This window comes from Bos mutus, chromosome 4 (assembly GCF_027580195.1).
Source record: "Bos mutus isolate GX-2022 chromosome 4, NWIPB_WYAK_1.1, whole genome shotgun sequence".
Classification (NCBI taxonomy): Eukaryota; Metazoa; Chordata; class Mammalia; order Artiodactyla; family Bovidae; genus Bos; species Bos mutus.
In genome coordinates, this window is record NC_091620.1 from 24,730,831 (window position 1) to 24,752,897 (window position 22,067).

Below are 22,067 nucleotides of genomic sequence, written 5' to 3' on the forward strand. Positions count from 1 at the left end.
TATGTATACCTATGGCTGATTCATGTTGATGTTTGGTAGAAACCAACACAATTCTGTAAAGCAGTTATCCTTCAATTAAAAAATAAATAGCTTAAAAAAAAAAAAAAAAGCCAAAACTGTTCTAGTGCCTTGTGATGAATCCTTCCAAGATCCTGAACCCCTACTCTGACCTTATCTGAAATTGTTCTTCTCCTTGCTTATTCTGTTCCAACCTCTCTGAATTTGCTGTTTTTCAACCATTTTAGGCAGTTTTCCTTTTTGGGGTTTCTCTGCTGATTTTTTTCTTGCCTTTTCTTTTCTCTTCTCACATATCAGTTCAGATCAGTTCAGTTCAGTCTCTCGCTCATGTCAGACTCTTTGCAACCCCATGGACTGCAGTACTCCAGGCTTCCCTGTTCATCACCAGCTCCCAGAACTTGCTCAAACACATGTCCATTAGTCAGTGATGCCATCCAACCATCTCATTCTGTGTTGTCCCCTTCTCCCCCTGCCTTCAATCTTTCCCAGCATCAGGGTCTTTTCCAGTGACTCAGTTCTTTGCATCAGGTGGCCAAAGTATTGGAGCTTTAGGTTCAACATCAGTCCTTCCAATGAATATTCAGGGTTGGTTTCCTTTAGGATGGACTGGTTGGATCTCCTTGCAGTCCAAGGGACTCTTTAACAGTCTTTTCCAACACCACAGTTCAAAAGCATCACAGTTCTTCAGTGCCCAGCTTTCTTTGTGGTCCAGCTCTCACATCCATACATGACCACTGGAAAAACCATAGCTTTGATTAGATGGACCTTTGTCAGCAAAATAATGTCTGTTGTTTTTAATATGCTGTCTAGGTTGGTCATAGCTCTTCTTGCAAGGAGCAAGCGTATTTTAATTTCATGGCTGCAGTCACCATCTGCAGTGATTTTGGAGTCCAAGAAAGAAAGTTTGTCACTGTTTCTCTATTTGCCATGGAGTGATGGCACCTGATACCATGATGTTAATTTTTTGAATGTTGAGTTTCAAGCCAGCTTTTTCATATGCATGGCTTATTCAGGTTCCTCCATTAAAATGTTACCTTCTTAATGAAATCTACTCCAGTTGGCCAATTTCAATTGCATCCTGACTTTGGTATCTTCTGTTAATTTGAGCAAACTCTGGGACATGGACAGGGAAGCCTGGTGTGCTGTGGTCCTTGGGGTCGCAAACAGTCAGACACAGCTTAGCAATTGAACACACACACACAGCATTATCACCTTTTATCATACTTAATATACTGACTTATTATGCCTTTTGTTTTGGGTTTGAATTGGGACAGGAAACCAAGGTTTGCCCTTTAGGGTCACCAAAGTATCTCAAGGACTTAGACTAGAATTTGAAACAAGAGCTTAATAACTATTTCTTGAATCACTAAGTGAGTAAAGGATACAATGAACTTTTAGGTGGCAAAAATCTTCACTGGTCAGCCATCTGACTTTTCTAATTAAATCTTTTTACCTAGAGAGAATCATAAGTAATGTTATTGGTATACTAGATGCAGTTAGAACAACCAGTTAGTTTTCTTGTAAGAAAGCTTAAATATGCCTTAAAAAAAGATAAACTTGTTCTGCCTACCATACTTTCCATAGTAGAACTCTTTTCCAAATTGGCTTGAATTAGATACTTTTGCTTCAACCATTTTAAATGTGTTTGAAAACTTTTATTTAAAGGAAAATTGTAGCAAACTTTTTTCTTTAAAATTGATTTTTCACAAAATGATCATCTTCAAGTTTTTGTACATGTAAGTTTTCATAGTGTTAGGTTTTTGAAAACATATTTGTTTGCATTTCTTTATGGCTTTGATTAGATGGTTTGTCATCTTTGTTGTCTTCATATAGCTGATAAATTGGTAGATTTTATTGAACAACTTCCCCAAATTAACAATCACATTGCTCTAACTATGCAAATGAGTACTATATGCAAGTTAGAAATTATTTTTTAGTAGTGTTACATCATAAGAAAATAGAAAAGCCTTTGCCTTTTTCACTGATACATTCAGAGAAGTGTATTACTATGTCTGCTGTGTATTTGCTGCATGAAAACTTGTAGAGATTGGCACAGTTTTGTTTAGTGACTCTTCAAATATGTGCTTACACATGTATGGATGAATGAAGAGGTACTTTCCTTTCCTTCAGCTCCCTTCCTTCCTCCATCCTTTCTTGTTTTCCTTCTATTTGACACTTATTTGTTAAGTGTTTGCTCTCTGCCAAGAATTCTAGGATTTTTGGATACGTTAGCAAGCAAAACAGTCTCTATCTTCATGGAGTTTGCTTTCTGTTGGATAAACATTGTTTGTCTTCCACCCTTATCTGCCCCTTCTGCAAAAACTGCTTAGGGGACGTGATATATTATGTGAAGTGACTTGTATGCTGATGAGTACAGGGAATTCCCTGACAGTCCAGTGGTTAGTACTCAGTGCTTTCGCTGCCGGTACCTGTGTTCAGTCCCTGGCTGGGGACCTAAGATCCCACAAGCTTCACAGTGCTGCCAAAAAAGAAGAGAATATGAAGTACAAATAAGTTGCTGAATAAAGAACAAATTGGTGTGGAAGTAGAGAGCAATTCCACATAATCAATTTTTTTGTATAACTGCAGCTTAACCTTTTATGAAAGAGACTTTAAATTCTTAGGTAGATATTTTTCTGTAAGAAAATATCTAAACATGATGTTTATTTCTATGAGAAAGTAAGTAAGCTTTCCTAACTTTGGTGGAGGCAATCTTGAGTTCTGTTGTAAATGTACATTTATGGTATATGTATATTGATACTTTGGTATTTAATTTAAGAAGGGGAAGAGGTACTGGCACTGATACTCAGTCAGTTGACTTACCTTGCTCTTTCACTTAGCAAACTGTTCCTAGCTACCATTCAATCTGCTTTTGCCTTTGTGTAGTTTATATATGCTTTATATAATGAACAACTTAGAATGTTCTTTCCTATTTTTGAAGAGGATTGTCAGTCAAAACTGATGTATAACAAATAATTCATTCCTTCTTTTATTCATTATTCATTCATCAAATACATGAGTGCTATTTATTCCCAGCCAGGTGTAGCTGCTTGGTACATGTGACACACCAGTTAACTTCTCTCCTGAAGTTTCCATTCTATTGAGAATAGACTGTTAAAGAAACAAGCATTTATAGTTATGAAACATTGACTAAGTAAAATGTAAGCTGTGTGGTATTGTACTTACATTTACTATAGGTTTTTAAAAAATATTAGTTTATAGTTCTGTGTATATATTGAATGTAAGGTTTTAATGGAAACTTAAGGGGCTGTTCTTTTTTTTTTACTTTTATTTTGTATTGGGATATAGCCAATTAACAAACAATGTTATGATACCTTCAGGTGAGCAGTGAAGGGACTCATCCGTACATATACATGTACCCATTCTCCCCCAAACTTCCCTCCTGTGCAATATGCCACATAATACTGAGCAGAGTTCCTTCTCCTGTACGGTAGGTCCTCATTGTTTGTCCACTTTAAATATAGCAGAGTGTACATGACTACCCCAAACTCCCTAAACATCCCTTTCCTCTAACCCTCCCACTGGCAGCCATAGGTTTGTCCTCTAAGTCTGTGAGTCTCTTTCTGAAAGTTCAATTAAGATAGTGTTCTAATTACCATTCAAAACTTGTGTATGTATATGTCATATCTATAAATAGCTTTTCTATTATGTGTAATTATAGTATACATTCCTGTATACTGTATTCAGGAATGTAATTTCTATGTAACTATTCAATGGACTTGTATCACACACATGTTTAAGTTACCACAAATTCACTGCCAGATTGACAGAAAACTAGAGGAATAATTTGGAGAAGGAAATGGCAACCCACTCCGTCGTTCTTGCCTGGAGAATCCCAGGGACGGAGATGCCTGATAGGCTGCCGTCTCTGGGGTCACACAGAGTCGGACACGACTGAAGCGACTTAGCAACACAGGATTAATTAATTTAAATAAAGCAACCAAATACTTAAAAACCTTTTTTCAAAAGTGCTGTGTATATAGCGTGTATATAGTGTATATTTGAATTTTTTAGTAAAATACATGTAACATAAAGAACTATACAGCAAAGAGGTTAATGATCCAGATAACCATGATGCTGTGATCACTCACCTAGAGCCAGACACCCTGGAATGTAAAGTCAAGTGGGCGTTAGGAAGCATCACTACGAACAAAGCTAGTGGAGGTGATGGAATTTAAAATAGCTGAGCTATTTTAAATCCTAAAAGTTCATGCTGTGAAAGTGCTGCACTCAATATGCCAGCAAATTTGGAAAACTCAGCAGTGGCCACAGGACTGGAAAAGGTCAGTTTTCATTCCAATCCCAAAGAAAGGCAATGCCAAAGAATGTTCAAACTACTGCACAATTGCACTCATCTCACACACTAGCAAAGTAATGCTCAAAATTCTCCAAGCCAGGCTTCAACAGTACGTGAACTGAGAATTTCCACATATTCAAGCTGGATTTGGAAACGGCAGAGGAACCAGATATCAAATTGCCAGCATCCATTGGATCATAGAAAAAGCAAGAGAATTTCAGAAAAACATCTACTTCATTGACTACACTAAAGCCTTTGACTATGTGGATCATAACAAACTGCGGAAAATTCTTAAAGAGATGGAAATACCAGACCACCTTACCTGCCTCCTGAGAAATCTGTATGCAGGTCAAGAAGCAACAGTTAGAACCAGACATGGAACAACAGACTGGTTCCAAATTGGGAAAGGAGTAGGTCAGGGCTGTATATTGTTAACTTGCTTAATTTATATGCAGAGTACATCATGTGAAATGCCAGACTGGATGAAGCACAAGCTGGAATCAAGATTGCAGAGAGAAGTCAATTGCTTCAGATACACAGATAATACCATCCTTATGGCAGAAAGCGAAGAGGAACTGAAGAGTCTTGTGATAAAAGTCAAAGAGGAGAGAGAAAAGGCTGGCTTAAAACTCAGCATTCAAAAAACGAAGTTCATGGCACCTAGTCCCATCAGTTCATGGCAAATAGATGAGGGAGACAATGGAAACAGTGAGAGACTTTATTTTCTTGGGCTCCAGAATCACTGCAGATGGTGACTGCAGCCATGAAATTAAAAGACACTTGCTCCTTGGAAGAAAAGGTATGATCAACCTAGACAGCATATTAAAGAAGCAGAGATATTACTTTACTGACAAAGGTCTGTGTAGTCAAAGCTATGGTTTTTCCAGTAGTCGTGTATGGATGTGAGAGTTGGACCATAAAGAGATCTGAGCACCAAAGAATTGATGCTTTTGAACTGTGGTGTTGGAGAAGACTCTTGAGAGTCTCTTGGACTGCAAGGAGATCCAACCAGTCCATTCTAAAGGAAATCAGTCCTGAATATTCATTGGAAGGATTGATGCTGAAGCTGAAACTCCAATACTTTGGCCACCTGACCTGCCTCTTGAGAAACCTATATGCAGGTCAGGAAGCAACAGTTAGAACTGGACATGGAACAACAGACTGGTTCCAAATAGGAAAAGGAGTACGTCAAGGCTGTATATTGTCACCCTGCTTATTTAACTTATATGCAGAGTACATCATGAGAAACGCTGGGCTGGAAGAAGCACAGCTGGAATCAAGATTGCCAGGAGAAATATCAATAACCTCAGATATGCAGATGACACCACCCTTATGGCAGAAAGTGAAGAGGAACTCAAAAGCCTCTTAATGAAAGTGAAAGTGGAGAGTGAAAAAGTTGGCTTAAAGCTCAACATTCAGAAAACGAAGATCATGGCATCTGGTCCCATCACTTCATGGGAAATAGGTGGGGAAACAGTGGAAACAGTGTCAGACTTTATTTTTCTGGGCTCCAAAATCACTGCAGATGGTGACTGCAGCCATGAAATTAAAAGACGCTTACTCCTTGGAAGAAAGTTATGACCAACCTAGACAGCATATTGAAAAGCAGAGACATTACTTTGCCAACAAAGGTTTGTCTAGTCAAGGCTATGGTTTTTCCAGTGGTCATGTATGGATGTGAGAGTTGGACTGTGAAGAAGGCTGAGTGCCAAAGAATTGATGCTTTTGAACTGTGGTGTTGGAGAAGACTCATGTGAGTCCCTTGGACTGCAAGGAGATCCAGGCAGTCCATTCTGAAGGAGATCAACCCTGGGATTTCTTTGGAAGGAATGATGCTAAAGCGGAAACTCAGTACTTTGGCTACCTCATGTGAAGAGTTGACTCATTGGAAAAGACTCTGATGCTGGGAGGGATTGGTGGCAGGAGAAGAAGGGGATGACAGAGGATGAGATGGCTGGATGGCATCACTGACTCGATGGACATGAGTCTGAGTGAACTCTGGGAGTTTGTGATGGACAGGGATGCCTGGCGTGCTGTGATTCATGGGGTCGCAAAGAGTCGGACACAACTGAGCGACTGATCTGATCTGATTTGATAGTTGATTTACAGTGTTGTTACTTTCTGCTGTAAAGTTAATCAGTTATTCAGTTATTCATACACATATATTCACCCTTTTATAGCTTCTTTTAATATAGGTCATTACAGAGTATTGAGTAGATTTCCCTGTGCTATACAGTGCATGTGTGCGTGCTAAGTCACTTCAGTTGTATACGACTCTTTGCGACCCTGTGGACTTTAGCCTGCCAGGCTCCTCTGTCCATGGGATTCTTCAGGCAAGAATTTTGGAGTGGGTTGCCCTACCCTCCTCCAGGGATCTTCCCTACCCAGGGATCGAACTGGCATCCCTTATGTCTCCTGCGTTGGCAAGTGGGTTCTTTACCACTAGCGCCATCTGGGAAACACGCGCTGTACAGTAGGTCATTATGATTTATTTTATATATAGTGGTGTGTATGTCAGTCCCAGTCTCCCAATCTATCCCTCCCCTCTTATCCCCCTGGTAACCATAAGATTAAACCCCTAATTTTATACATGAGAAAACTGATAGTGGCAAAACTGGGTCTGTAAACTGGGATTCCTGAATTGTTTATAAATATATATGTCATTAAAAAACTTATATTTTGAAATAATTATAGATTCATTAGATATTTCATTTTTCTAATTATTAACACAAGTCAGGTTTAATTTTCCTAAAGGAGATGAAAATAATTTCTTTTTTAATTTAATTTTTTTGTCATTTGAATTGCAGAAAGGTTTGTCATAGCAATACAGATAATACAAATTTTCAAAATGAAATTAGTACCTCCATTTTATCTTTTGTGATATGGGTTACATTTTGGTGTAAAACCTTTAATATGCTTTATTTTCTTTGAGAAACAAAATATACACATACAGGTTTTATATATTTGTATTGAAGTTACTGTATATTTATGTTAGTTGCTTTTACAAATTTAAAAAAATCTGTACAATAAACATCTTTTGATTCAGCACACATCAACTTAATAGCTGTATCATTATTTTCATAATAATTTGCCAACTGATGGACAGTTAACATTGTTTATAGTTCTAGTCATACGGGCAATGCTGCAAAACCTACAACAAAGTACTTGGTGCATATGTGAGTATTTATGTAGAATAAATTCGTAGGTGGTTTAAAGGAATGGTTAAATGCACAGATTCTGGGGCTAAAGACTTCCTGGAATGAATTCAGGCACCACCACTTAATAGCTGTGCAATTTAAGGCAAGGTGGGGCTTCTCTGGGGGCTCAGATGGTAAAGAATATGCCTGCAATGCAGGAGACCCTGCAGATTCTATCCCTGGTTCAGGATGATCCCCTGGAGAGTTCAGTTCAGTCACTCAGTCATGTCTGACTCTTTGCGACCCCATGGACTGCAGCACGCCAGGCCTCCCTGTCCATCACCAACTCCTGGAGTTTATTCAAACTCATGTCTGTTGAGTCATGATCCATCTAACCATCTCATCCTCTGTCATCCCCTTCTCCTCCTGCCTTCAATCTTTCCCAGCATCAGGGTCTTTTCCAGTGACTCGGTTCTTTGCATCAGGTGGCCAAAGTATTGGAGCTTCAGGTTCAGCATCAGTCCTTCCAATGAATATTGAGGACTGATTTCCTTTAGGATTGACTGATTGGATCTCCTTGCAGTCCAAGGGACTCACAAGAGTCTTCTCCAACACCACAGTTCAAAAGCATTAATTCTTCTACTCTCAGCATTCTTTATAGTCCAACTCTCATATCCATACATGACTACTGGAAAAACCATAGCTTTGACTAGATGGACCTTTGTTGACCAAGTAATGTCTCTACTTTTTTCATACCTTTTCTTCCAAGGAGCAAATGTCTTTTAATTTCATGGCTGCAGTCCCCATCTGCAGTGATTTTGGAGGCCCCCAAAATAAAGTCTGTCACTGTTTCCACTATTTCCCCATCTATTTGCCATTAAGTGATGGGACCAGATGCTATGATCTTAGTTTTCTAAATGTTGAATTTCAAGCCAACTTTTCACTCTCCTCTTTGATTTTCATCAAGAGGCTGTTTTGTTCTTCTTCACTTTGTCTCGCTTGTGTCCGAATCTTTGCAACCTCATGGACTGTAGCCCATCAGGCTCCTCTGTCCATGGGATTCTCCAGGCAAGAATTCCCTGAATGACATACCCTGAATGGCAGCCTACTCCAGTATTCTTGCCTGGAGAATCCCATAGACAGAGGAGCGTGACGGGCTACAGTCCATGAGATCGCAAAGAGTTGGACACAACTGAGCGACTAACACTTAAGGCAAGGTACTCTTTGTGTTCGAATTTACTCTTTGTAAAGAGGAACTTATTTCAGTGATGATCTCTGCTTTGTGGGGAGACTAACTTTGACAGGCTGGTGCAGGGAAAATGCTATCTCACTGTTTACTAACTAAAGAGGTTGATCATCTTTTTGTATATTGTAATCATTTGTACTTCTTTTGTGAACTATTGATCATATTCTGTTCTCATCTTTTCTTCTGACTTATTTGCCTTTTAAACATTGCTTGTAAGATTCCTTTGTATATTCAGGACAGTAATGCTTATATACAGTGAATATATCCTTTATTCTATTGCTTGCCTTTAATTTGTTTAGTTGATTATATTATCTTTTATGAATTTATGTTTTTATCTTAGGAAGACTTTCTGTATTCCAAGTTTTTAAAAAATTCTATTTTCTTCTAACACTTTAATAGTTTATTTCACTGTGTAACTCTTTAGATCATCTGGGATTTATTTTGATTGCAGTGTGAGATGGCTATATACTGTTTCTTTCTCAAAATAGACAGAGCAGGATCCTGTTACCCTTTATAAATTGGGTCCGTCCTTACCATATTGATGTTGTCTCTTTTATCAAATATTGAAATCTAATTCATTATCTGTTTCTAAATTCCTTATTTAGGTTTTTTGATCTTTTGTCTGTTTTTGTATCGGTATCAAATTATTTGTTACTATAGCTTTGTGGTACAGTTCAATATCCGATAGCACAAATTCCCAGGTTCCCCCTTTGAAAAGTTTCAAAGCATTTCTCATGCATTTACTCTTTCATGTAAACTTTAGAGTTAATTTGTCAAATTATATAAATAAAAATCTCTGTTATTTGACATAACATTTTAATTTAACAGTGACTTTTGCCTAAAATTTTCAATTCTCCATAATCTAAAAAGATAAATTATTTAATTTTTTAAAAGACTTTGAAACATGGAGGTCTGTTTGTTCTCTTTCTCCTTTCTCTAGGCTTTTAGTAGCCTTTCTACAAGAAAAAGGAATATTTTCATTTGTTTAATATGTGCTTATTTTCCCAGAAATGAAATTTTTATTGGCATGTTAATACCTGTTTAATTGTAAACAGCTAGCTTCTGTGGCACATTTTTTCAGCTCTTATATTTTCTGTGGTTATGGTTTGATATTAACACATACTGGACATCTGAAGCCTCTCTTCTTTATTAAATTTATTTGTAAATTAGGACACTTTTTTAGACTACTATAATACTCTTAGTTACGTGGCAGTATTATTACTACTAGCTTTTAGGTCAAATATAAGACAGTTTAAATTTAGAATATGTTGTAACATGAATGTGCTTCTGTATAGTATTTATTACTCTAAAATGTGCTATGGTTAGTACTGGTTTTGTATTAAATGTTTTAGCTAAAAGAGGAACTTCTTTTCCTCCTGTTGAATCAAAAAATGTAACAACCTCTCAGGTCTTTTATCTTGACATGGAAAATGCTCAGAATTCCATCTTCTGAGATAGCAAAAATTGATCTGACTAATATTTTTCATTGTTGATAATATGATTCTTGATTGTTGAAAATGCCATTGTTTTTCAGTAGTAAGCAGTGTATTTTGTTTTTTCTCATGCAGGTCTTTGAAGTTCTACGGTTTAGTTCTCAGTGCTGAACTTCCTTCTCCCTTAAATTATTATAAACTTTTGCTGCTGTTTAATAAAAGTGAAGATGTCTCGCAGTCCTGACGCAAAGGAAGACCCTGTGGAATGTCCTCTTTGCATGGAGCCCTTGGAGATAGATGATATCAACTTTTTCCCTTGCACCTGTGGCTACCAGATTTGCCGCTTTTGTTGGCATCGAATTCGCACTGATGAAAATGGGCTTTGTCCTGCATGTAGAAAGGTAAATGCTCCAAAATAACTTTGTGTTTAGTTTTTTCCCCCATGCCTATGAGCAAGTAGATTTTAATAGAATCTACACAACTCAGGTGAGATGAAGTGTGACATTATATTCTTAAGATATCATGAAGTGTAATGAACACTGCCCTAGGAATCAGAGTCTCAACATTATGGTTAACTAAGTATATTACCTTCCTAAAGTCATAGAACCTCTCTGGTTGGCCTTTAGTTTTCTTATCTGAGGAGACTGACAGTCAGTGGTGGTGGTGGTTTAGTCGCTAAGTCATGTCTGACTCTTGCGACCACGTGGACTGTAGCCTGCCAGGCTCCTCTGTCCATGGGATTCTCCAGGCAAGAATACTGGAGTGGCTTGCCATTTCCTTCTTCAGGGAATTTTCCTGACCCAGGAATTGAACCCGGATCTCCTGCACTGCAGGCAGATTCTTTACCAAGGATTAGGAGTAGTGAGAGGCAGTAGATTTAGATAGGATAATGTCAGATTGGAAAAACAGAGTCAGTTTTACATCTGGGGAGAAATTTACTTTAGTTTTCTAGTACAAAATAGAGAAGTTTTGATGTTTACTGAAAGAGTGTGAATTAAAATGACAAGAGAAATCCTGGTTCAGAAGGTAACTCTTACTCATTTGTTGACAATTCTAGGCTGACGAGTGCTCTCCCTATTGTACACTTAAGGAAACTAGGCCTTCTTAGTAATTTGTCTAAGGCATCAACTGATGGGTAATAGGTTCGGTGGTCAAATGCAAGTCCTTTGAATCCCCTCTAAATAAAAAAAAATGTATGATTTTTAAAGTAATTTTCTGGGTCTAGTTGTTTTACTAAGCAGATACAGCAGTTATAGTGTAGTGAATGACCTATTAGAATGAGTAGGATTGCTGCATCTCTGTTTTGAAGGTCTTTATTTGTTACTTTAGGGGTTTATGCAAATATCTATTTTTTGCCTTCTCTTTAATGTCTGTGTATGATTTAAGCTTTCTTTTCTCTTTACCCATTAAAAGAGCTCTTGGGTTCATTATTACTAAATTTTGATAAAGTAGAAATGTGTTTTAGATACCTGCATTATTTAAAAAAGAAAAAAAAATTAACAACCAAAAACTCAGAAGACAATGCATTGTCCAGTCTTTTATTTAAAATCTAGTGGGCAGTTAACATATGTTATATGAATGAAAAAAGGTGAGATCTATTTAAGTGTTAATTAATGTAGTTACAAAACTATATATATAAATATGTTTTATAACAATACAGGTAGAAGAGTTGAGGATGACAGCAAGATTTTGAACTGAACAACTAGAAGTAGAGAATGGCTGTTAACTGAGATGGGGAAGACTGTAATAGGAATAGGTTTTTTGAGAATATCAGGAACTTGGTTTTAAACATGTTAGGTTTGAGATTCCTATTAGAGATCTAAATGGAGATAGTGAATAGACAGGTGAATTTATTCAAGTTGGTTTGGATATGGAGTTATAACTTTGGAAGTTATCAATATATAGAATGTTTTTGTAAATTAATGACACTGAGTGAAATCACAAGAGAGGGTCAGTGGAAAAGATGGAAGATTATGCTTTCCAACATTTATAGAAAAAGAGAAAAAAAATCCATAATAAAGAAATATGAGATGAGTCATTTATCATAAGTAGACCAGGAGTATATTTTTTTTCTTCCTGTTGATTTAATATCCACAACTCTTAGAACCTCTCCTTAGTCTCTTAACTATCAGACCTTGCTCATACCTATCTCATGGCATGAGTCGTGGAATGCAGATAGTACAGGTCAGGCAAAGTCTTCGAATCTGACTTAGCTTTGCCGGAGAGTGCTGAACACCCAAAATTATGAAGCTACCCATCTCAGTCAGGGACCAGAAGATCTTTACATCTTTGGAGACCAGCTTCAGTGGTTATGTTAACACAGAAGGAAACCACAGGTGTTTCTGGAGAGGACCATGAAGCTATAATTTACATGTAGCCCAACCCTGTGGGCAAAAGTCTATAGAAGGCATTCTGTGAGATGGCCAATTGAGATGATTTAACTAAACTTGGAGATGCAGGTGGAGGCTAATAAAAGCCAGCACCTGATTTTGGCCCACAATATGATACCTGTCTTTTTGCAGAAAGGGCCTCTTTTGTTTACATAGCTTTGAAAAGCAGAGAGAGGAAGGTTTTAAAAACATGAAGTTGAACATTTCTCTTTGGTCCTAGTTGCTGAGCTTGGTGGGGTCAAGAGGACCTTAGCGCCTCCCTAAACATAGGCGCAGGTCATTCTTTAGACTGCCTTTGCATGTTCTTTTAGTGCAGCGTATCTGAGAAAAATACCTGGTGGAAACAGCAGCTGTGGGAACATGGGTGGTACATTGATGTAGCACCATACAGTGCTGGTTCTCATGAAAACTAGAGACTGGCCAAGGAAGTAAAACTTCAACAAATGTGTTATTTTAACCTCAGAAATAATGGAATCTACTGCATCCATGAAACAAGAATAAGATGGTGTAAAAAAATTCAGTGAACAATAAAGTTATTGAAAATTAAATATGATAGCAGATATAAGGAAAGAGTTGGAGGATGAAGTTGAAATGATCTCTTAACAAGTAGTGCGAAAAAGCAAAGACTATTTGACAGAAGAGAGAACTTTGATTTGAGGATCAGTCCAGAAGGTCACATGTCAAATAAGTTAGTGTTCTAGGAAGAGACTACAATGATAGAGAGGAAAATTATCTTCAATAATATGACTGAAGAATAGTCCCAGGACCAAAGGTTATATTTTCATATTAAAAAGAAACAAAAGAATACAAAAATATTAATTTAAAAAGATACATATGTTCCTTGTATTGTTTATAGTAAAAAAGATATGAAAGCAATATAACGATGGATGAATGAATAAAGAAGATGCGATGTGTACACACAAACACTCACTGACGCACTCACCCTTGGAATATTACTCATCAAAAAGGTAGAATCTTGCCATTTGCAACAGCATGGGTGGACCTTGAAGGGTCAATGCTAAGCGAAATAAATTAGAGAAAGACAAATACTGTATGATTTCACTCATATGTGGAATACATAAACAAAGCAAAATAAATGAACAAACAAAATAAAAACACAGAGATACAGAGAACAGAGTAATGGTCATCAGAGGGGAAAGGGCAAAGAGGGAGGGTGAAATAGATACAGAGAACAGAGTAATGGTCATCAGAGGGGAAAGGGCAAAGAGGGAGGGTGAAATAGATAAACGGCATCAACTGGTGACAGATAGAAACTAAATTTTTGGTTGTGAGCATGCTGTAGGGTACACAGAAGTAGAAATGAAACGTTGTACACGTGAAACTTACAGAAGGTTATAAACTAGTGTTACCTCAAAAAAAAAAAAAAAAAAAAAAAACCCCAAGAATCAAAAATGCCTATCAAGTGCCAGGCACAAACTTTTTAAATAATAGTTGTTTAGGTACTAAACAAAATCAAGGACCTTTTTAAAAATGTTTGTTTATGGCTGCACTGGGTCTTTGTTGCTGTGTGCAGGCTTTCTCTAGTTGTGGTGAGCAGGGCTTGCTTCTCTTTGTTTCAGTGTATGAGCTTCTCATTTGGTGGCTTCTCTTGCTGTAGATCACAGGCTCTAGGCACGTGGACTCAGTAGTTGTGGCACCCTTGCTTACTTGCTCTGTGCCATGTGGAATCTTCCTGGACCAGGGATTGAACCTGTGTCCCCTGCATTGGCAGGCAGACTCTTACCCACTGTACCCCCAAGGAAGTCCAACAAACTTTTATTTTTAAATATCAAAATAACAAAGAGAAAGAGGTTCTACCAGTTTCCAAAGAGGAAGAGGTAGGTTGCACATAAAAGATCAGGAATCGGTCATTTTAGACTGATACGTGGATAGCTAAACATTAGCCTTTCCACGTAAGTTTTTAAATTCATTTGTCATTTTGTACAAAAAGCCTACAGGAATTTTGATTGAGATTGCATTGAATAAACAGGTCTATTTGAGGAAAAATGACATCTTAAAAATGTTGATTTATGTAGTTCATGTGGAGAAAAATCCCATGGACGGAGGAGCCTGGTAGGCTGCAGTCCATGGGATCGTGAAGAGTTGGACATGACTGAGTGACTTCACTTTCACTTTTCACTTTCATGCATTGGAGAAGGAAATGGCAACCCACTCCAGTGTTCTTGCCTGGAGAATCCCAGGGACAGGGGAGCCTGGTGGGGTTGCACAGAGTCAGACACGACTAAAGCGATTTAGCAGCAGCAGCAGCAGCATGTAGTTCATGAATAAGGTTTATTTTTCTACATTTCAGAAACACTGTTCTGTAGTTGCAGTGTACAGAGTAGTGCAGCATGTTTTGTTATATTTGCCTATGACTATTTTGTTTTTTGAGCTGTGGCACATGATATGCCTTTTAAGATTTCATTTTCTAATTGTTCATTTTTATAGGTAGAATAATTGATTTTTGTTAAATAGATTTGTTAGGATTTTCTAAATAGATGGTTACACCTTCTATGAATTAAGACAGTTTTATTTCTTCTCAGTCTTTATTTTTTAAAAATTATTTTCTTGCCATATTGCACTTGGGTAAGTTGGACATGACTTAGCGACTGAACAACAAAGCTCTACACTATATTCTTGGATGAAAGTGTTACAAGCACATATCCTTGTTTGTTTCCCATCTTAGTGGGAAGGCATGGGGTATTTCATTATTAAGTATGTCACCATTTTTTTGTAGATGGTCTGTATCTGGTTGAGGACATTTGCTTTTATTCTTTGGTTACTGAAAATTTTTAATCATGAGTGGGTGTTGCATTTTGTCAGTGCCTTTTCTGCTTCTGTCGAGGTGATCGTGTGTTATCTCCTTTGTTCTGTAGAAACAGTGATTTAGGTTGATTGATTTTTTTAAAAAAATCAACCTTCCCTTCCAAGGGTAAATCTTGTTTGATTTATGTGTCATGATGTATTATCCTTTTTATTTTCAATTTGCTAATATTTTCATAAAGAGTTTTGTATCTGTGCTATGAGAAGTATTTATCTGTGGCTTTCTTTTGTATTGTTTTTAGATTTGGTACCAAAGAAATACTTGCTTCAGGAAGTGTTTCCTCCTCATCTGTATTCTGAAAGAGTGTACATGTGACTGGTTTTAATTCTTTTTGATTTCCTTCCCAGATTCAGTGTTGACACTCTATCAGGAGGGCTATTATGAAAACTGGATACCACAGGATTCTTCCATATCGATTTCTGGAACTCTTTTTGTATTAGTTCACTCTTTGTGGTATTTTTGCCCTGTAAATTTCAGTTGCTTCAGCCTCTTCAAATTTTGAACACTGTCCCTTCTGCTCAATGTGACTGTTAGAACCAGTGCCAGGGTCCAGTAAGTGCCAGAAGAGCAGAAAACTGGGACACTCATAGTTTTTATCTGCCTTATTTCTTTTCTCTCAGAGGTCATAGATCTGCTTGCTGTTCATTCCCTGTTGTTCAATGTCTGAAAACAGTTATTGCATACATTTTGTCTAGTTTTCTAGTTGTTTATGCTGGTATCCCTAGTCTCTTAACCATCTAATCTGCCATAGCTGGAGGTAAAGGTGTAAAAATAATATTTGAACTTTGTAATAATGTAATTATGACTGTTGGCCTAACGAAATTAGAATGGAAGGTTAGAAAGTGGGCTTGGAATATGTTGTTAGGCTGGCTGAAAGAAAGCTAAATCTTGATTTTGCCTAATATAATAATATTTAATACTGAAAAAATCAAGAAGTAGCAGTACAAGCATGTTATTTAATGATGTGATAGTAAATGACAAAAGAATCATGTGAAAGAATAAACAGATTATTTTTAGGGAGAGGCAACTGTTGAGGGGGAAGCATATAGGGGACTGCTCTATTTCCTGATAAACCTTGTAGAGCTAGGAACACGTAAGAAATAGATCATTAAACTAGGAGGGGAAAAGAGTGGGCAAATGGAAACCATAGGAAAGAAAGTATAATTGTACTGATATTATTTAGTCATAATCAGATTCAAGATCGACACATTTTGAAAGTAGTTAAAGAGGATATTTTTCTTACTGATTAAAGATCCCCTAGAGTCACAAAACTTTTATTCACATAGTAGAGCTCTGAAGTATGTTGAGCTGATGTAAATACCAGGAGAAACTGCACCCACTTTCATAATCGAGGGGCTTCTAACTTCTGTAGTTTAGAACTATGTCACACAGAGTCAGACACGACTAAAGGGACTTATTAACACATATGCACATGAAGTACACAGAAGGAATGAAAAATTTGATTAACACAGTTAGCAAGTATGTGTGTTTGTGCACACATACAACTTTGTACAAATAAATTTGTACAAAACTTTAAAATACAGTGTATCGGGCCCAAAAATTGACTATCGATCAGTTCCAAAATGTAGAACTCACTTGTGTATTTCTATTTATTTTGCTTGAGGTTTGTAGGGCTTTTTGAATCTGTGGATTTGGTGAATTTCATTGTTGCTGTTCAATCGCTAAGTTGGGTGTGACTCTTTGAGACCCCATGGACTACAGCAGGCCAGGCATTCCTGTCCTTCACTACCTCCTGGAGTTTGCTCAAACTCATGTCTAGTGAGTTGGTGATGCCATCCAACCATCTTATCCTCTCTTGCCCTCTTCTGCCTTCAGTCTTTCCCAGCATCAGGGTCTTTTCCAATGAGTCGGCTCTTCGCATCAGGTGGCCAAGGTATTGGAGCTTCAGCATCAGTCCTTTCAATGCATAGTTAGGGTTGATTTCCTTTAGGATTAACTGGTTTGATCTCTTTGCTGTCCATGGGACTGTCAAGAGTCTTCTCCAGCCCCACAATTCAAAATCATCAAATCTAGAGTTTCATTAGTTCGGGAAAAAATTAAGCTGTTATCTAGTCAGCTGTTGCCGTTTTTCTCTTTCCTCTCTTTCTGGGACTCTGATTAAATATTTTCCAGTTCTTCTCACTATCTGCCATGTCTTTTAATCTCTTTTTTGTTTCTTTTTCTTCCTTTAATGCATTATAGATGATTCCTTCTAATCAATTAATTTTTTTAGGTCTAGTCTCAGTGCAGTTCAGTCACTCAGTCGTATCTGACTCTTTGTGACCTCATGGGCTGCAGCACGCCAGGTTTCCCTGTCCATAACCAACTCCCAGAGCTTGCTCAAACTCATGTCCATCGAGTCGGTGATGCCATCCAACCATCTCATCCTCTGTTGTCACCTTCCCCACCTGCCTTCAATCTTTCCCAGCATCAGGGTCTTTTCAAATGAATCAGCTCTTCGCATCAGGTGGCCAAAGTATTGGAGGTTCAGCTTCAGCATCAGTCCTTCCAATGAATATTCAGGACTGATTTCCTTTAGGATTGACTGCTTTGATCTCCTTGCAGTCTAAGGGACTCTCAAGAGTCTTCTCCAACACCACAGTTCAAAAGCATCAATTTTTCAGTGCTCAGCTTTCTTTATAGTCCAACTCTCACATCCATACATGACTACTGGAAAAACCATAGCTTTGACTAGGTGGACCTTTGTTGGCAAAGTAATGTCTCTGCTTTTTAATATGCTGTCTAGGTTGGTCATGGCTTTTCTTTCAAGAAAGCAAGTGTCTTTTAATTTCATGGCTGCAGTCCCCATCTGCAGTGATTTTGGAGCCCAGGAAAATAAAGTCTGTCATTGTTTCCATTGTTTCCCCATCTATTTGCCATGAAGTTCTGGAATCTGATGCCATGATCTTCGTTTTTTGAATGTTGAGTTTTAAGCCAGCTTTTTTGGTTTTCTCTTTCACTTTCATCAAGAGACTCTTTAGTTCCTCTTTGCTTTCTGCCATGAGGTGGTGTCATCTGCATATCTGAGGTTGTTGGTATTTCCCCCTGCATTCTTGATTCCTGCTTGAAGTCATCCAGTCTGGCATTTTGCATAATGTACTCAGCATGTAAGTTAAGTAGTGTATAAGTTCTAGTCTACTGAATTTTAAAATTTTGTTTTCCATTTCTGAAAGTAATGTATGTTCTTTTTTGCTACTTGATTTTTTAAAAAAGATTTTTATACCCTGCAGATATTTTCAAGTTTGTCATATATTTGTTTAAACTGATAATCATCCTTGTTTTAAAATCTGTCCAATAATTCCAGTTGCTGAAGTCTGTGAGGGATGTTTATGCTGGTTGTTGTTCGTGTTATTTCTTTCTGTGATTTGTTGTCTGATGGGCTTCATGGTTGTCACTGAGTCATTTGTGCAGTTCTCTGAGGCCCAGGATAAATTTGCCGTCCTGTAGATAGGCTTTGGTTTGCCTTCTGCGGGAACCTGTGAACGTTGCCATTAGGGATGCCTTAATATTTTGTTCTCTCAGGTGCACATCTTCCCTGGGGCTGGTTTCACCTTCTCTAGGATGGTTTTTTCCTTCACTCTTTTCCTTTTTTCTTATCTTGTTCTGACCTTTCTGTAAGTCTGTACTTAACCCTAAGAGAATATGAGCCCTTTAGGGGTGAACTGGTCTCATCTTATCATGGGAGTGATCTCCCCAGAACTCTTCACCTTAGACTGGTTTTGGACTTTGAATGCTGTGCTTCTTCCCTCATTTGTCCCTCTGTCCCATTGGTTGTTACTCAGCCTTTCCACTTATCTCTTTGGGTTTTGACTTTTATCCAGAAATTTGCTTGGGACTTCACCGCTGCAGATCATTATTGTTTTTAAGATGTTGGTTTGAAAAGTTTTACCCAGTATTTTTCATTGTCTTTAGCAAGAGGAAAAGATGAAGCTGTAAATTCATTTATTAGAAAATGAAGAGCAAAAATAAATGAACTTATTTCTGGGTTAAGAAACTAGGAAAAGAATAAACATTATGACAGTAGAAAGTAGGGATTAAGTAGAATTTAATGAAATAGGAAAGCTGTATTTCCATAAAAGTTGGAGCTGGTTCTTAAAACAACCAATAAAATAATCAAAGTCCTGGTAAGTCTGATCAGAAAATAAAACGGAAGACACATCTAAATATACATGTAAATTGGGAATAAAAGTGGAAACATAACTACACATATGAAAGGAATTAAGTGATTATATTAAAGACTATAAACCATCTTAATTAGTAGTTTGGCAATCTATTGACAAATTAACACTAACTAAAAATATTTTGCTCATTTAAAATGCTTCTCCAGAAGCATTAGTTTGTAACATGGAGTAGAAAATTTTAAAGAAAAATTTTTTGCTTATAGCTTTTTATTTGATCCTGTATTCCTAGAATATTAGGTTTAACATTATCTGTTTCAGTCAAAAAGTAGACCAGATGTATTTTTCTTTATATTCATTTTTAGTACTAAGGTTACTAGTTTTGTGAGTCATAGTGTTTTTCTGCAGCTGTTCAAGTTATGTGTTTTCATCTCCCATCTTTAATCTAGCTTCTTTCCTCATCTTATTGTATCATATGATTAATTTTCTATCGGATTTGTAGAGTAGGTATTTAATGGTGGTGTGTGTGGAGGAGGAACCATCATAGAATGTGTGCTTTACCAGCTTTTTATGAAACCTGTAGACAGGTTGAGACTAATAAAATTTTGTATATTTTTCATTTGTGTTTAGGTTAAATTACCAGATTTCTATTATCTGAAACAATTTATTTAATTCTTCCTAACAACAGAGATGCAGATTCACAAATATGTTAAGATTAAGAAGTTTTTTTTTTTTTAATTTTTTTTTCTAGGGATTTTTTTCTAGGAACAGCCCCCTCTATGCCACTTGAACAGATACCAAAATCCGTGGATGGTCAGGTCCCTCATATAAAATAGCATAGTGTTTGTGTGTAACTTACACACATCCACCCATGTAATTTAAATCATCTCTAGATTATGTATAGTCTCCAATATCTAATGTAAATGATGTATAAATAGTTGTAAATACAATGTAAATGCTATGTAAATAGTTGCTAGGTGCATGACAAATTCAAATTTTGGTTTTTGGAACTTTTTTTCTAGAATTTTTTCCCCCCAAATAATTTCATTTGGTTGAATCTGAGGATGTGGAACCTGCAGATATAGAAGGCCAGCTGAAATAATAACTGGTTTATTGAATGCTTCTGTGCAGGACATAGTTTTAATCATTTTATAAGTGTGTTGCCTTTTTAAAATTCTCACAGAAACCCTCTGAATAAAGTACTATGATTCCCATTTTATGGAAGACCGAGGCAGACAAATTACATAACTTAGCCAAGGTCTCTCAGTAAAGAAAAATCCAAGATTCAAAGCCAGTTTGCAGCTCTCATTCAGGCTGTTGGTAGTCTTGGCATTAGCAGGAGGAATGAAAACAAAATTGTAATGATGAGAGAGAAGAACATTACAGTGGTGTAATTGCCGGTATTTATTGAGGGATTACTGTGGGCCAGTTACAATGATTGCTTTACGAGTGTTATTTTTACACCAGCCTTTAAGATGATTTTCATTTTACTTACATGGATATGGAGACATAGAGTTCTATTGACTTGTCTAAAGCCATGTGGATAATAAGTGCTGAAGCTAAGTTCAAACTCCTGAGCCATAGTATCTGTGTATTGTATATTTGCCCATCTCCTTTGACAGGAAATGTCTACCTATTAAAGAATAAGTACTTCATTAATCTTCAAACACATAGTATGTTTTCATTAAATATTTCTTGATTGTAATACAATAAATCCATATTTAGATGATATTTTGTACTCTTTGCCCCTTACTAGTACCTTAAAAGCTTAATTTTTCTGTAAACTGTGTACTGGCATTGTTGGTAATACCAGGTTGGTTTTTAAAATTTTAGAATCTTTGGTGATATTTTAAGTTTCAGCACTAAAAGTGGTTTAAAAAGTATTTAAAAACACTCTTATGTAACATTTAACTTTTATTAAATAAAAAGTTTAGAAGATTAGAAGATTCAGAAAAAGGGAGATGTAGCAAATAAGTGCATACACATCATCCAGCATTTGAAAATTATTTATTCATAGTTTTCTGTTCATTTAATGCTAACTCTGTGTTTGTTTTATGCCTAAAGCCATATCCAGAAGACCCAGCAGTTTATAAACCACTCTCCCAGGAAGAACTGCAAAGGATAAAGAATGAGAAAAAACAGAAACAAAATGAGAGAAAACAGAAAATATCAGAAAATCGCAAACATTTGGCTAGTGTACGTGTTGTACAAAAAAACCTCGTCTTTGTTGTAGGTCTGTCTCAGCGCCTAGCAGACCCAGAGGTAAGTTGTCTTCTCTTTTCTTCCTCAACTTGGCATTTTTTCTTTTTGTTTATTTGGAAATAATAGCTGGCCCTGCCCGATGGCAGGATTTACCTGAAAATTCTAAAACTTAGAAGATAATGGGAAATGATTTTTTAATAATCACTAAGAAACCAGTGACCAGTTGTGATCTTAGGCCAGTGTCTTAATCTTTCTTGGCTCATTTTCTTCAGTTGTGAAACTGGGCAGTTGAATTAGATCTCTGACGTCCCCTTCAGTGCTCATAGTCTGTGGAAGTTGGATAGTGCCTCTGTTGTACTCTTAAGGCTCATGTGACAGGAC

At 37.0% G+C, this 22,067-nt stretch overlaps 1 protein-coding gene across 1 annotated transcript in view; it reads left to right on the top strand.

Annotated features, from left to right (window-relative positions):
- Positions 1-22,067, top strand: part of CNOT4 (CCR4-NOT transcription complex subunit 4) — a 152,375-nt gene that overhangs the window by 64,020 nt on the left and 66,288 nt on the right. The window contains 2 exon segments of the mRNA XM_070369220.1: positions 10,288-10,553; positions 21,549-21,746. Of these exon segments, the coding sequence (XP_070225321.1) occupies positions 10,380-10,553; positions 21,549-21,746 (372 nt within the window). The 5' untranslated portion in view covers positions 10,288-10,379.